This window comes from Ruditapes philippinarum, unplaced genomic scaffold, assembly GCF_026571515.1.
Source record: "Ruditapes philippinarum isolate M1 unplaced genomic scaffold, ASM2657151v2 ctg13554_1_1_1_1, whole genome shotgun sequence".
NCBI classification, from domain to species: domain Eukaryota; kingdom Metazoa; phylum Mollusca; class Bivalvia; order Venerida; family Veneridae; genus Ruditapes; species Ruditapes philippinarum.
The window spans coordinates 8,789-26,957 of NW_026861841.1; the positions used below are offsets into that span (position 1 = coordinate 8,789).

General features: G+C 34.5%; 1 protein-coding gene across 1 annotated transcript; it reads right to left on the reverse strand.

Annotated features, from left to right (window-relative positions):
- Positions 1-4,341: 4,341 nt before the first annotated feature.
- Positions 4,342-18,169, reverse strand: LOC132717060 (negative elongation factor E-like; the record flags this gene model as incomplete). Its single annotated transcript, XM_060700453.1, is given in 9 exon segments — positions 4,342-5,087; positions 5,496-5,607; positions 6,247-6,301; positions 8,598-8,703; positions 9,089-9,172; positions 13,409-13,508; positions 14,345-14,515; positions 14,754-14,809; positions 18,152-18,169. Coding segments are annotated over 9 exon segments (776 nt in total), but the record flags the coding sequence as incomplete, so codon positions are not given.

Consider the following 18,169-nt stretch of genomic DNA (forward strand, 5'->3'; position numbering starts at 1 on the left):
TAAATACAAACGAAACCTTTGGAACAGTTATATAATTGTCTTAAATTTTTGATAATTTAAACATTGACAGGCAAGGTCAATTAAAGGCCTAGGTCATATCAGAAAACTGAAAACTGTTGGTTTTGGAATGTGTGTTCTTTTGTACAGGTATGAATAAAATCTGTGAAAAGATTACACAAGTTATCACAAATAAAACTTTTAGGAAATGTATAAATAAAATGCTAATAACAATAAATGACAGACACATTGCAATAACAAAAGCTTACCTCTCAAAACCAAGTGCTCAAGTGAGCAAAAAATAAATCAAGTCTTGGCATCGTTGTTAGCATTTATTTTTCTTTATTTTCTTTACAATTTAAAAGAAAAAATCTTTCAGTTTGCTTGTTTGTACATTTAGCACAAGTCTAACTGCTACATATAACAAGCAATTATCATAGTATTGCAAGCAATCCATAAGTACCCTACCGGTAAGAGCCCAAGCAACATTCTGAAGGGCCATTGGCCATTCACTTATGTTCCTATTTTAAATAAATTTGCTGAAAAAGTTCTTGAAAAGTGATCACAAGAAACAGTTTTTATGTACAGACAGACGGACTGAAGGACACTCTAAAGTTATTTTTTAAACATCCCTGTTATCAAAATATAACATTTTTAAAATCCTATCATGATTGAAGAAGTTGGAGTAAAAATTACCAATTTCTCAAAAAAAAGTCTAAGTTCAAAAGGGGCATAATTCTGGAAATAGTCTTGCTAGAGTATTGAACACTCACAAATGTTGTGTGATAATAAGAAACATTTATATGAAGTTTGAAGTAGATACATTCAGAAAAAGAATTAAATTTAAAAAAAACAATGTTTTTTTCATGAAAATTTTAAGTTCAAGGGAGGTAATTCTGATAAATTTTGTGCTAGAGTTGTAAACCTTGTCACATATGATGTGGTTGATGACAAGCAACTTATATTTAAAGTTTGAAGATAATACCTTAAGAAATAAAGAACTTATAGTGAAAAAACTTAAAAACTAGAATCAGAAATCTTGAAATTCAGTCTATTTGTTGCCATAGCAACCAGAATTTTCAACATAGAAAAATAAGAAAAGGATGTGCATAATTTCCATACTGCCATCTACCCATATGTCAAGTTTCATAATCATATTTTCAGTACTTTTTGTGTTATCACTGGATCCAGGTTATGTGTAAATTTTGCCATATTTTCAGTCTATTTGTTGCCACAGCAACCAGAATTTTCAACATAGGAAGAAAATAAAAAGACGTGCATAATCTCCATACTGCCATCTATCTAAATATCAAGTTTCATAAAAATATCTTCAGTACTTTTTGCGTTATTGCGGGATCCAGGTTATGTGTAAAATGTGCCATATTTCCAGTCTATTTGTTGCCATAGAAACCAGAATTTTCAACATAGGAAGAAAAGAAAAAGACGTGCATAATCTCCATACTGCCATCTATCCATATATCAAGTTTCATTAAAATATTTTCAGTACTTTTGCGATATCGCGGGATCCAGTTTTGTGGACGGACGGACTGATGGACGGACGGACGGACGGACGGAGGGTAAACCTAAAGTCCCCTCCGGTAAACCGGTAGGGGACTAATAAATTATAATTTAGTTTCCTCCTTCATTATCTTACACTATTACAACTACAAATATATATGTATACAAGAGGGCCATGATAGCCCTGAGGTCGCTCACCTGTATATAGGCCCCCCCCCCAACGTTGCAGGGCCAATTTAACCCAAGGGCTATTATTTGCACAAACTTGGTAGACACCCATAAGAAGATGTTTCATGCTAAACATCTAAGCTCTAGCTCATTGGGCTTTTTAAAAATACACATATAGTTAAAAACAATGACACCCCTGGGCCGGATCAGTTTTGACCCCAGGGCTTTTATTTGAACAAACTGTGTAGACACTAATACTAGAAGATGTTTCATGCTTAATATCTAAACTCTTGCTATTTGGGTTTTTTCAAAGAAGATTTTTTAAGTTTTTACTATATGCATATAGGGAAAATCAATGACCCCCTGGGGCGGGGCCAATTTTGACCCAAGGGCTTTTATTTGATCAAAATTGGTAGACACTCACTAGAAGATGTTTCATGCTAAACATCTAAGCTCTAGCTCATTGGGCTTTTTAAAAATACACATATAGTTAAAAACAATGACACCCCTGGGCCGGATCAGTTTTGACCCCAGGGCTTTTATTTGAACAAACTTTGTAGACACTAATACTAGAAGATGTTTCATGCTTAATATCTAAACTCTAGCTATTTGTTTTTTTTTTTTTTTCAAAGAAGATTTTTTAAGTTTTTACTATATGCATATAGGGAAAATCAATGACCCCCTGGGGCGGGGCCAATTTTGACCCCAGGGCTTTTATTTGAACAAACTTGGTAGACACTCATTAGAAGATGTTTCATGCTTAATATCTTAGCTCTAGCTCTTTGGGTTCTTTAAAAGAAGATTTTTAAAGTTTTTACTATATGCATAAAGGGAAAATCAAAGACCCCCTGGGGCGGGCAAATTTTGACCCCTGGGCTTTTATTTGAACAAACTTGGTAGACACTCACTAGAAAATGTTTCATGCTAAATATCTTAACTCTAACTCTTTTGGTTCTTTAAAAGAATATTTTTAAAGTTTTTACTATATGCATATAGGGAAAATCAATGACCCCCTGGGGCGGGGCCAATTTTGACCCAAGGGCTTTTATTTGAACAAAATTGGTAGACACTCACTAGAAGATGTTTCATGCTAAACATCTAAGCTCTAGCTCATTGGGCTTTTTAAAATACACATATAGTTAAAAACAATGACACCCCTGGGCCGGATCAGTTTTGACCCCAGGGCTTTTTATTTGAACAAACTTTGTAGACACTAATACTAGAAGATGTTTCATGCTTAATATCTAAACTCTAGCTATTTGTTGTTTTTTTTTTCAAAGAAGATTTTTTAAGTTTTTTACTATATGCATATAGGGAAAATCAATGACCCCCTGGGGCGGGGCCAATTTTGACCCCAGGGCTTTTATTTGAACAAACTTGGTAGACACTCATTAGAAGATGTTTCATGCTTAATATCTTAGCTCTAGCTCTTTGGGTTCTTTAAAAGAAGATTTTTAAAGTTTTTACTATATGCATAAAGGGAAAATCAAAGACCCCCTGGGGCGGGCAAATTTTGACCCTGGGCTTTTATTTGAACAAACTTGGTAGACACTCACTAGAAAATGTTTCATGCTAAATATCTTAACTCTAACTCTTTTGGTTCTTTAAAAGAATATTTTTAAAGTTTTTACTATATGCATATAGGGAAAATCAATGACCCCCTGGGGCGGGGCCAATTTTGACCCCAGGGCTTTTATTTGAACAAACTTGGTAGGCACCTATTAGAACATGTTTGATGCTCAATATCTTAGCCATAGCTCTTTGAGTTCTTTAAAAGATTTTTAAGTTTTTACTATATGCATATAGGGAAAATAAATGACCCCCCGGGGCGGGGCCAATTTTGACCCCAGGGCTTTTATTTGAACAAACTTAGTAGACACTCACTAGAAGATGTTTCATGCCAAAGATCTAAGCTCTAGCTCTTATGGTTTTTTAAAAGAAGATATTTAAAGTTTTTTCTTTCGGTTGCCATGGCAACCAGAGTTCTGCATGGAATTAAATTCTTTGAACAATTTTTAAAGGTGACTACCAAAGGAACATTCCTGTGAAGTTTGGATGAAATTGGCTAAGTGCTTTATGAGGAGATGTCATTTAAAGTAAAAGTTTACGGACGGACGGACGGACGCCGGACGAAAAGCGATCACAAAAGCTCACCCTGTCACTTTGTAACAGGTGAGCTAAAAACAATCATTCATAAGTACACTTACCCTTGTACACACTTAGTTCACGTTTTAAGTTTTTAGATCATAAACTAAATGTTTAACCGTTGCATAAATTTATTCAAGAAAATGCACAGTATAAAAATAAAAACATTTAACTTTTACGTTAGATACCTCTTTAAAAATACCATATGAAATAAAACGAAATTTATAGTTCCGACTGATTTTACCTATGAAATACATTATGGTAAGAACATTCTAGTATTAAAGGTACATATGACATTACTTTTGTAACAGAGGAACTGAAACAATTACCAGGTCTTCATTTTGTCTGTAATAGAGATGTGTAGATCATCATGTGATAGTAATGCTGACATGGATGTGCATCAGTTATCAAAGAACAGTAAAATGTTGTTTTTTTCCTCAAAAATTGGAGGAATAACACATTTTTTTTAAATATAAGACATCATGGCCTATTGTCATTTTCTTTATGCGTATAAAAATATAAGACAAAGAGGTCACTCTAAACATGCAGAACTGATTGTGAAGTCTTACATTAATAGGAATTGATGATGTTGAAGGAAGAGATTATTGGTCTACAGAAGGCCACATTACAGAGGTTACACCTTTAATTGTTTGTCCGAAAAATAAAACAAAACAATTGCCTAAGATCAAAATATATAAGGTTTATGAAAGACAATTTACATTGCAATAACATTTTTATCACCTCTCAAAATTTCCACCTCACAAGTGAAGTAATTACCATATATACATGCACATGTACCGCTATTTATGTATATATATATATATATTATTTTTGCTTTTTCTCCTTGTTTAAAGTCCCATCAACACTGTAAAGGTCAAATTGTGATGTTCCAGCTATTTGGTGAAGAAAGACCATAACTGCTCCTCCATGCTGCCACCCAACGTTAGGTAAGCTAGCTTGATAGCTTCCTCACATGAAAAATCCAAAATCCCTTGTGGAATTTGAACGTTGAGGTACAAGCGTTTTAAAATCAAAAACGACATTTACCAAACAATTCCATGTCATAAGGTGAATATCAGTCGCAAGTATGATAAACGTTCAACATTTTTCATTCTGATCTTAAAAACAAATTACTTTATCTTTCTGTAAATGTTTGTTAATCTCCCACAACAAACAATTGTTTTATCAAAACATGTCCTCCTCGTATGCCACTACATCTCTTTTGTCTTTGTGAGATCCTTTCTGTGAATTGTTACTGGCTGAAAATATGAAATATAAAGATAGTTCAATACATCTGTTATACTAAAATATATTGTCCATATTTAATTTATAAAATATCAGAAAATTTACTGAAAATGTGACAGAAGAAAAATAGTTTAACACAATATAAAATAATACTAGTATACAGTAATGTCCCTTTTTCAGTGAAAATCGAAACTTGGAAATTGACACTGACATCCCTTATACAAATAAATTGACGGCCAAAACTGGAAAAAGGGCAGGCCTATTAAAGAGTTTTCAAAGGTTGAGAAATGATATTTCTACAAAATAATACAGCTTCATATACTATTGGCTATTTGACTTTAACATATAGATATTGACATCCCTTTTACAAACAATGAGCAGGAAAAGTCCATTATATTTTCAGAAGACAGAATTATATTTACCTAGAGAAGCCCATGAAGTGCTGGATGGATCTCGGCTGGTACTGTCAAATGATGGTTGTCTTCTTGCCATGGAGACACGTAACTGAACACTATCAATCATAGCGCCATCTACCTGCATGCATAAAAAATAGCTTTATAGTTAAAAACCTCTGCTGAGCGACCCTCTATATAACAACTACCTCTTTACATATTTTACCTCTCTACTACTTGGACCTCTTAGCAACAACCAAATTCTTTGTCACCTTTGCCAAAGGGTGTTGCCCTGAGCAGTTGTTCTGTACATGCAATCTTCAATTTCTGTACAGGGAGCTCATGCCATCTCTAATGTTACAGGTATTTCATGATCGATTGAATTATAAAACAACAATGTGTTGTACATGTATTCATGACATAGCAATAGGAAAAATCTTATCACATCACTTATTATTCTGCCTTCCATTTATTTTTTCACTTCACAATCTCCCCCACTCCCACAATAAAACACCCCCACTCCTACAATAAAACTCCCATCCCTTCAATAAAACACCCACCCCTACAATAAAACTCTCCACCCCCTACAATAAAACACCCCATTCCCTACAATAAAACACCCCCACCCCTACAATAAAACTCCCCATCCCTACAATAAAACACCCCCACCCCCACAATAAAACACCCCCACTCCTACAATAAAACATCCCCACCCCTACAATAAAACTCCCCATCCCTACAATAAAACATTCCTACTACTACATACACATAACAGACTTACCTCTTGTATGGCCATTTCTGCACAGTCCATTTTGTCAAAGGTCACAAAACCACAACTAAAGATATACAAAAAATTGTATTAAAACATTATTATATAATTATTTCAGGTACAAAATATTTCCTTTCAATAACATCTAAAATGATTCATAAATTGCATGACTTTGTATTAAATTTTTTTTCATTTCAAAAAGAAGATGTAATATATGTGCAAGTAAAACTGGAAGCAATTATAGATTTTTTTTATCCAATAATGTTGAATATTGAAACAGAAATCTTCATATTTAATGTGTAGGTTTGTTAGATAGACAAAGAGACAAGGCGGCCATTGGCCACAATGCGCTCACCTGAGTACTAAATGCAATTGATATACAAACGTGAAGTTACCAGGTCTTAAATTCAATTTTTGGGCTATAATTTAAACAATCTTGGTAGAGTTCCACTACACAATGCCTCATGCCAAATATCTAACCACTAGCCTTTGTCAATTCAGAGGAGAAGATTTTCAAAGTTTTTACGATATACATATAAGGAAAACCTATGACCCCGGGGCGGAGCCAATTTTGACCCCAGGACTAAAATTTGAGCAACTTTGGTAGAGGACCTATAGATAATATTATGTACCAAATATCTAAGCTCTAAGCCTTGTATCCTCAAACAGAAAGATTTTTTAAGTTTTTACTATATACATATAAGGAAAACATATGACCCCCTGGGGTGGGACCAATTTTGACCCTAGGGCTATGATTTGAACAACTTTGGTAGAGGACCTATAGGTGATATTACATACCAAATATCTAAGCTTTAAGCATTGTACCATCATCCAAGAAGATTTACTAATTTTGTACTATATACATATATGGAAAACCTATGACCCTACAGGGCTCTATGGGGCGGGGCCAATTTTGACCCCAGGGCTATGATTTGAACAACTTTGGTAGAACACCTATAGGTGATATCATATACCAAATACCAAAGGTCTAGGCCTTGTACTTTCAGACAAGAAGGTTTTTTAATTTTGCATTTTTAAACTCCTTTCCTGGCCCCGTGATCTGCTTATGCAACAGACCGGAAGCATTTGAACAACTTTGGTGGGGGACCACCCAAAGATCAGCCTGCATAGCTCTATCAGTTAGAGCGCGAGACTTGTAATCTCGTTATTGTGGGTTCTTTTCTCGAGCTGGCCAACTTAAAGTACTAATCAGTCTTTCGGATGAGACTTTAAATAAAATTTCCATGTATGGGTGCTTAAACACTTGGTATGCTAATCTAAAATGACTAATACTCTTCTGGAGGACTAACTGGAAATAAACGCAAATACACTTACACACCAAGGATCATTCTTGTGAAGTTTGGTTTCTGTGCAGTCATTTGTTTCTGAGGAGATGTTGTTTAAAGAAATTATGGACAATGGACAACGACAGATGGTGGAGGATCACAATAGCTCACCATGAGTACTTTGTGCTCAGATGAGCTAAAAATGGAACAGTGGTCCTTGTGCAATAAAGGTTAATTGGTATGTACAACACCATCTTTCATTTGAAAGGTCTTGGTCTGGGCACAGTTAATTTGAGTAAATAATTCATTCAGCATTGCTACAAGTCACTCAGTTGAATGGGTACCTGTGTAGTTGGTGTAATTATGTGTAGCTGACTTAACCAGAGTGGTTGGTGTAATCATGTGTACATATGTGGTTTGTGTAACCATGTGTACCAATGTGGTTGGTGTAATTTTGTATACCTGAGTGGTTGGTGTAATTTTGTGGACATATGTGGTTTGTGTAATTATGTGTACCTGTGTTGTTGGTTTAACTACATAAAAATGTATGTGTACCTGTGCTGTTGGTGTAAATATTGGTACCTCCTGTGTGGTTAGTGTAACCTTAGTAAGTGATTGGTTGGTGTAACCATATGTACCTGTTTGTTGTAAATATTGGTACCTGTGTGGTTGCTGTTACAATTTGTACCCAAGTGGTTGGTGTAATTATGTGCACCTATGTGGTTGGTGTAACCATGTGGGTTGGTGTAATCATGTGTACCTGAGTGGTTTGTGTAACTATGTGTACCTAATATGGTTGGTGTAACCATGTGCACCTATGTGGTTGGTGTTACCATATGTACCTGAGTATTTGGTGTAACCATGTGTACCTATGTGATTGGTGTAACCATGTGTACCTGAGTGGTAAGTGTAAATATTGGTACCTGTGTGGTTATTGTAATTATGGATCAACCAATCTTTAATTCAAGTCTGCCACCTTAAGATAACAATATATACACTTTGAGAAATTGTAGGTAAATCTTTTACAATTGGCAGCTAATTTGGATTCTAGAGGAAAAACATACAATCTTAACTTACTTCCTTTCTTTCTCCATTGATATGTTGACAATATTACCAAAGTTATGGAAGGCCTTCCTCAGTAATTCCTCATTCACACCATGACCATGAACATACACAGTGTTACCTAAACAAAACCAAATTTCACTATAAAATACATTTTCAGAATTTCACCTTTCCTAATTTTTACTACATTTGTATTTTTGTGACCATATACCTTTAAAGCCACGATATGCCTCAGATACCAACTTTTTTTTTCTTCTTTAGAGAAAGGGTTAATATGAGTTTTATAGTTAACATCATGTAAGATTCTTATCACCTGAATAATACAGCCATGAATATGAAATTCTTTGTCATACAAGTAGCAAAATGTAAACAAAGTAGTACTTTGAATTACATACAAAATGTTAAATCACTATAACTGCAATATGTATATTTTAAGTTTGGATTAGCAGAGAACTTAAGCTAAGGTTGCAATCTTCTTACTGAACTTCTAGGGAGATTTAAATTACCTTTTTTAGGAAGAGGTTCCCTATCAGGTCTGTCTGGTCTCTCACGTCTATCTCTATCATCTCTTCTGTCCTCTCTTTCAATACCTGAGACACAGACAAACAACAGACAATTTAGAAACAATACATAAGAGGTGACATTCATAAAAAGCGGTCAGTATCGATTCACTGAAACACAGCCAAACAACAGACAAATTAAACAATACATAAGAGGTAATATTCATAACAAAAGCTGTCACAGGAGACAGCGAAGCTCGACTAATAAAATACTGGACGCAGTAAGGAGGACAAAACTATGAAAGAAAAATCAATTATGTATAATTATGTATTAAGTTATAGTAAAAAATAACATTTGTTAACATAAATTCCAAGATCAAGGGGAATAATTCTAGAAATAGTCATGCTAGAGTTATGGACCTTGCCACACAACATTTGTGTAATGATAAGAAATATATATTTGAAGTTTGAAGTAGATACCTTAAAAAATAAAGAAGTTATTATATTTCTTAAAGAAAATCCTAATTATAAGTTCAAAGAGAGATAAATCTGTAAATATTGCTTCAAGAGTTATGAACATTGTCACATAAAATGTAATTGATGATAAGGAATAAGTATTTGAAGTTTGAGGTAGATACCTTAAAAAAAAAAAGTTAAAATAAAAAATAACATTTTTCTAGTAAATAAATCTAAGTTTATGGGGAGATAATTCTTGCAATATGGGTGCTAGAGTTATGAACCTTGTCACATAAGATGTGGATGATGATAACGTAAATATATTTGAAGTATGAAGTTGATCCCTTTAGAAATAAATAAGTTACAGTAAAAAATTATATTTTGTATGGAAAATTCTAAGTTGAAAAGGAGATAAATCTTAAAATACATGTATTGGTGCTAGAGTTATGAACCTTGTCACATAAGATGGGGATGGTGATAACGTAATTATTTGAAGTATGAGGTTGATCCCTTAAGAAATAAAGAAGAAACAGTAAGAAATAGTATTTTTTGAGGAAAATTCTAAGTTCAAGGGGAGATAAATCTGAAAATATTGGTGCTAGAGTTATGAACCTTGTCACATAAGATGGGGATGATGATAAGGTACATATTTTGAAGTATGAGGTTGATCCCTTAAGAAATAGAGAAGTATCAGTAAAAAATAGTATTTTTTAAGGAAAATTAAAAGTTCAAGGGGAGATAAATCTGAAAATATTGGTGCTAGAGTTATGAACCTTGTCACATAAGATGTGGTTGATGATAAGGAACATATATTTGAAGTTTAAGTTGATACCTTAAGAAATGACAAAGTTATAGTGAAAAATATTTTACTGCACCAAAACTTTAATCTAAAATCTGGACGAGGACGCCGGGGCGAGTAGGACAGCTCTCCATATACTTCATATAGTCGAGCTAAAAAGCGGTCAGTATTGATTAACAGAAACACAGCCAAAACAACAGACAAATTAAACAATACATAAGAGGTAATATTCATAACAAAAGCTGTCACAGGAGACAGCGAAGCTCGACTAATAAAATACTGGACGCAGTAAGGAGGACAAAACTATGAAAGAAAAATCAATTATGTATAATTATGTATTAAGTTATAGTAAAAAATAACATTTGTTAACATAAATTCCAAGATCAAGGGGAATAATTCTAGAAATAGTCATGCTAGAGTTATGGACCTTGCCACACAACATTTGTGTAATGATAAGAAATATATATTTGAAGTTTGAAGTAGATACCTTAAAAAATAAAGAAGTTATTATATTTCTTAAAGAAAATCCTAATTATAAGTTCAAAGAGAGATAAATCTGTAAATATTGCTTCAAGAGTTATGAACATTGTCACATAAAATGTAATTGATGATAAGGAATAAGTATTTGAAGTTTGAGGTAGATACCTTAAAAAAAAAAAAGTTAAAATAAAAAATAATATTTTTCTAGTAAATAAATCTAAGTTTATGGGGAGATAATTCTTGCAATATGGGTGCTAGAGTTATGAACCTTGTCACATAAGATGTGGATGATGATAACGTAAATATATTTGAAGTATGAAGTTGATCCCTTTAGAAATAAATAAGTTACAGTAAAAAATTATATTTTGTATGGAAAATTCTAAGTTGAAAGGGAGATAAATCTTAAAATACATGTATTGGTGCTAGAGTTATGAACCTTGTCACATAAGATGGGGATGGTGATAACGTAATTATTTGAAGTATGAGGTTGATCCCTTAAGAAATAAAGAAGAAACAGTAAGAAATAGTATTTTTTGAGGAAAATTCTAAGTTCAAGGGGAGATAAATCTGAAAATATTGGTGCTAGAGTTATGAACCTTGTCACATAAGATGGGGATGATGATAAGGTACATATATTTGAAGTATGAGGTTGATCCCTTAAGAAATAGAGAAGTATCAGTAAAAAATAGTATTTTTTAAGGAAAATTAAAAGTTCAAGGGGAGATAAATCTGAAAATATTGGTGCTAGAGTTATGAACCTTGTCACATAAGATGTGGTTGATGATAAGGAACATATATTTGAAGTTTAAAGTTGATACCTTAAGAAATGACAAAGTTATAGTGAAAAATATTTTACTGCACCAAAACTTTAATCTAAAATCTGGACGAGGACGCCGGGGCGAGTAGGACAGCTCTCCATATACTTCATATAGTCGAGCTAAAAAGCGGTCAGTATTGATTAACAGAAACACAGCCAAAACAACAGACAAATTAGAAACAATACATAAGAGGTGATATTCATAAGAAATTAACTGAAACACAGCCAAACAACAGGCAAATTAGAAACAATACATAAGAGGTGATATTTATAAGAAGCGGTCAGTATCTATTAACTGAAACACAGCCAAACAACAGACAAATTAGAAACAATACATAAGAGGTGATATTCATAAGAAGAGGTCAGTAACAATTAACTGAAACACAGCCAAACAACAGACAAATTAGAAACAATACATAAGAGGTGATATTCATAAGAAGAGGTCAGTATCAATTAACTGAAACACAGCCAAACAACAGACAAATTAGAAACAATACATAAGAGGTGATATTCATAAGAAGCGGTCAGTATCGATTTACTGAAACACAGCCAGACAACAGACAAATTAGAAACAATACATAAGAGGTGATATTCATAAGAAATTAACTGAAACACAGCCAAACAACAGGCAAATTAGAAACAATAAATAAGAGGTGATATTTATAAGAAGCGGTCAGTATCTATTAACTGAAACACAGCCAAACAACAGACAAATAAGAAACAATACATAAGAGGTGATATTCATAAGAAGCGGTCAGTATCGATTAACTGAAACACAGCCAAAACAACAGACAAATTAGAACAATACATAAGAGGTGATATTAATAAGAAGCGGTCAGTATCGATTAACTAAAACACAGCCAAACAACAGACAAATTAGAAACAATACATAAGAGGTGATATTCATTAGCGGTCAGTATCGATTAACTGAAACACAGCCAAAACAACAGACAAATTAGAAACAATAAATAAGAGGTGACATTCACTTGCATTTATAATTCTGAACACTTGTGAAAAATTCAAAATGAAGACTTTCAAAGGTTAAAGAGACCAAAATCGCACCAAAAACCTTAGGTGAGAGTTAGAACAAAGCCAATACTGGGGTAAGTAGGATACCAGTCCACATTTCTTTGAAACGTCGAGCTGAAAAGAAACTTTGTTTCAAGTTTCAAGACTGGTCAACATATTTATCACATATTGTATTGCAATTTTACCTGTAACCAGCTGCACATGTATAGATTATTTGCCGCGCCTTTAAAGCAGCATGCCTCCAGATTCATGCTAATTTTCTTGAAAATTTTGAAAATGTATTTTAAAGTAAAATATTGTGTAGTTAACAAAGAAAATAATTAACACACTACAATTAGGCATTTACAATGCATATAGATTACCAAAACAGATGTCAAAATAGGCAGAAATAGCCCTTACTGCGTTAGTAATGCAGTAGAAATATGGTGATTAATTCTGAAAAATCAGTCATTAATCGCATATAACATGTAAATTATTACTTAAATCTTGAATCTTTTTACATCTCTTAAAATCTTAGTACATAATTTTTCTCAAGTTTGATTTTCTTGAAATATTTTGGTTCATCTGGAGGCATGCAGCTTTAATTAAGACCAGTTCATTCAACATTTTAGGGCATTCAATATCAAAATACAGAAATTGTGCTACCAACAGTACCAAATAGAATGGTCAGGTTGGATTGATTCTATACTGGAGACAAAGACTAATTACTTTTAGATCCAACATGGTAAGAGTTAACAAAACAAACCTCTCTCTGGTCTTTCAGAAATTCTGTCCGGACGTTCCGGTGGTCTCTCACTACGAACAAAATTATCATATAACCCACGTACACGCTGGTGCCTTGGTCTCTGTAAATATACATGTATCTTTTGTCCCTGTAGCTTAATAATTATATACTTGTATAATTTCATTGTCAAAACTAAACTTCTTAAAGTTGTGGCAAATATACAAACTATTTTCTTTTCAAATCATAGAAAAAGAATATGCAGTATAAAAGAATATGCCGTATAAAACATTTATTATACATACTTTTCACAGGTTATATATCTATGTATAAATGTTTGTTTGCCATATATAGAGGATATTGAATGAGTGTAAGTTCAATACTAAATTTATTGCACAAGTTGAATAAAACTATATTATGTGAGCCTTTGGCTAGCATAATATTATTTTATTCAAAGAGTTCAATAAAGTCAGTAATAAACTTACACAAATTTAATATTCTATTTACCACATACCCAAAACCGTTTAAAGAGACAAAAAAGTCATTTTTCATTGACACTCCTACAGTAAAACACTAACATTTAGCGCGTCTTTACACTTTGTTTGTATAAGGCTAATGATGTCACTTCAAAATATATGCATGATAGTGCAATACCATTTTTACGGAGTCACATAATGGGCACTGGTGTGTGATAAAACTAATGAAGTACATTGTACAATAATAAATTAATGAAGTACATTGTACTTATGTTTATGTTATTTCTGAGTGCTGGTAACGAATTTCATTTCCAATTCTGACAGTGGTCTGTATTAACGCCCCAAATCCATAATGATCTAAAGATTTACCTGAGAGATTGGTGATACTATTAAATGTATTTAATTGTCAAGTTCTTAACTGGAGCTCTGTGAGCATAACACTGGAGAGGAGTATAAATAGTGCTTGAAATGCGTCAGCTCTTACCCTGTCTTCTCTTTCGACTCTCTCCTCGTCATCCGGGTGTGAAGCAGCAAATGGCTGGAAGCCAACAGTGGCCGGTGTGGCAGGTAATTTCTCTGGGTCTTGTAGTTTCTTCTCAAGGTTACGAGATCTCTTAAATCCCTGCTTCTCTTTCTTATCACTCAGTTTAATAGCCTGATTAAAAAAATGAATGAATGAATGAATTAATTAATGAATTAATGAATATATTCTGCTGATCACAAATGTTGGAGTGTTTTATTTTTAAACAGATATTTGATTATCGTTTTATACCAAGGTAATTTTAAGGTAAATGTAAATGTTTTGTATCAAAACTATGATAAAAAAAACTGCAACATCTTCAAGTTAGAAAAACATTAATATTTAGGAAAAAGAAAAGAAGAAACTTAATTACCCCAGACATGACCAGTTTTTTAGCCTGTTCTTTAGCATCTTCTGCTGACTCATGTGCTATAAATATACATGTATATATTTACATGTAGCTAAACTATTTGATTAAACAAGAGGGCCATGATGGCCCTGAGGTCGCTCACCTGTATATAGGCCCCAACGTTGCAGGGCCATTTAACCCAAGGGCTTTTATTTGCACAAACTTGGTAGACACCCATAAGAAGATTTTTCATGCTAAACATCTAAGCTCTAGCTCATTGGGCTTTTTAAAAGAAGATTTTTTAAAAAGTTTTTACTATACACATATAGTTAAAAACAATGACACCCCTGGGACCGGGCCAGGGCTTTTATTTGAACAAACTTTGTAGACACTTACTAGAAGATGTTTCATGCTTAATATCTTAACTCTAGCTATTTTCAAAGAAGGGTTTTTTCAAAGAAGATTTTAAGTTTTTGCTATACACATATAAAGAAAATCAATGAGCCCCGGGGCCGGGCCAATTTTGACCCCAGGTCTTTTATTTGAACAAACTTTGTAGACACTCACTAAAAGATGTTTCATGCTAAATATCTTAACTCTAGCTATTTGGGTTTTTTCAAAGAAGATTTTTTAAGTTTTTGCTATACACATATAAGGAAAATCAATGACCCAAGGGGCGGTGCCAATTTTGACCCCAGGGCTTTTATTTGAACAAACTTTGTAGACACCTATTAGAACATGTTTGATGCTAAATATCTTAGCCATAGCTCTTTGAGTTCTTTAAAAGAAGATTTTTTAAGTTTTTACTATATGCATATAGGGAAAATCAATGACCCCCCGGGGCGGGGCCAATTTTGACCCCAGGGCTTTTATTTGAACAAACTTGGTAGACACTTATTAGAACATGTTTCATGCTAAATATCTTAGCTCTAACTCTTTTGGTTCTTTAAAAGAAGATTTTTTAAGTTTTTACTATATGCATATAGGGAAAATCAATGACCCCCCGGGGCGGGGCCAATTTTGACCCAAGGGCTTTTATTTGAACAAACTTGGTAGACACTTATTAGAACATGTTTCATGCTAAATATCTTAGCTCTAACTCTTTTGGTTCTTTAAAAGAAGATTTTTTAAGTTTTTACTATATGCATATAGGGAAAATCAATGACCCCCCGGGGCGGGGCCAATTTTGACCCCAGGGCTTTTATTTGAACAAACTTGGTAGACACCCATTAGAACATATTTGATGCTCAATATCTTAGCCATAGCTCTTTGAGTTCTTTAAAAGAAGATTTTTTAAGTTTTTACTATGCATATAGGAAAAATCAATACCCCCCCGGGGCGGGGCCAATTTTGACCCAAGGGCTTTTATTTGAACAAACTTGGTAGACACTCATTAGAACATATTTCATGCTAAATATCTTAGCTCTAGCTCTTTGGGTTCTTTAAAAGAAGATTGTTTAAGGTTTTACTATATGCATATAGGGAAAAGGCCAATTTTGACCCCAGGGCTTTTATTTGGACAAACTTGGTAGACACTCACTAGAAGATGTTTCATGCCAAATATCTAAGCTCTAGCACTTATGGTTTTTTAAAAGAAGATATTTAAAGTTTTTTCTTTCGGTTGCCATGGCAACCAGAGATCTGCATGGAATTAAATTCTTTGAACAATTTTTAAAGGTGACCACCAAAGGAACATTCCTGTGAAGTTTGGATGAAATTGGCTTAGTGGTTCATAAGGAGATGTCATTTAAAGTAAAAGTTTCCGGACGGACGCCGGACTGACGCCAGACGAAAAGCGATCACAAAAGCTCACCCTGTCACTTTGTGACAGGTGAGCTAAAAATGCATATTTTACATCTTGTGTTTTAACATCAAAGATTTTAGATGTACTTCAAGGAAATTGTCATGTATTTGTCATAATAATCATATAATGATGATACTTTATTTCAAGTATTAATTGAAGCATCCTGATTGGTTGGGTTTTAGGTCATGTCAACATACAAATATAGTAGAGGTCATATGGCAACTTTCCAGCTTAAACTAGTGGAGGAAGACCTCATGTGCCTCTCTGTGCATGAGTAGAACCATCAACGTTCTGTAATCTAGCTAGATAGCTTCCTCACATAAAAGAATCCAAAGTCCCTGGCAGGATTCATACCTACATCAGGGACAAGTGGTTTGAAGTCCACAATCTTTACCATTCTGGTTAACATAAAAGAGCATTGATCCATTTGATAACTTTTAAATTAACTTAATCCATGTTTATGCCTTTATTTCTTTACTTGTTCTATTTCCAAGACCTTCAGTATTGTCTCACTAAGCACTAGTGATTACAGTCTTCTATGACTTACTTGTGGGCTGATCTAACTCGGGGGCTGACCTGACTTGGGGCTGATCTGACTTGGGGGCTGATCTGACTTGGGGCTGATCTGACTTGGGGGCTGATCTGACTTGGGGCTGATCTGACTTGGGGCTGATCTGACTTGGGGGCTGATCTGACTTGGGGCTGATCTGACTTGGGGGCTGATCTGACTTGGGGCTTATCTGACTTGGGGCTGATCTGACTTGGGGCCGATCTGACTGGAGGCCGATTTGACTTGGGGCCTGATCTAACTTGGGGCAGATCTGACTTGGGGGCTGATCTGACTTGGGGCTGATCTGTCTTGAGGCCGATCTGACCTAGGGTTGATCTGACTTGAGGCCAATCTGACTTGAGGCGGATCTGACTGGAGGCCGATTTGACTTGGGGCCTGATCTGACTTGGGGGCTGATCTGTCTTGGGGGGCTGATCTGACTTGGGGCTGATCTGACTTGAGGCGGATCTGACTTGGGGCCTGATCTGATTTGGGGCTGATCTGACTTGGAGCTGATCTGACTTGGGGCTGATCTGACTTGGGGGCTGATCTGACTTGGGGCTGATCTGACTTGGGGCCGATCTAACTTGTTTGCGTTGCACAAGCACATATGATTACAGTCTCCTATGCATATATGATTATACATAATGTACCTATCTTACAATTTTTTTCTTTATGTGTACTGAATTTAACTGACAGTACATATAAAATTGGGGCGTCCGTGGCCGAGTGGTTAAGGTCGTTGACTTCAAATCACTTGCCCCTCACCGCTGTGGGTTCGAATCCCGACAGGGATTCTGGATTCTTTCATGTGAGGAAGCTATCCAGCTAGCTTACGGAACGCCGGTGGTTCTACTCAGGTGCCCGTTCGTGCCTGAAATAATGCACGGCAGGGCATCTGAGGTCTTCCTCCACCAGTAAAGCTTGAACGTCGCGATATGACCTATACTGTGTCGATGTAACGTAAAACCCAAAACAAACAAACAAACATATAAAAATTTGCCATCAAAGAATATATAACATTAAAAGATTCAACCAAAAGGTTAACTGCAACAAAATAAGAATTACGTCTTTTCACTGGCTTTT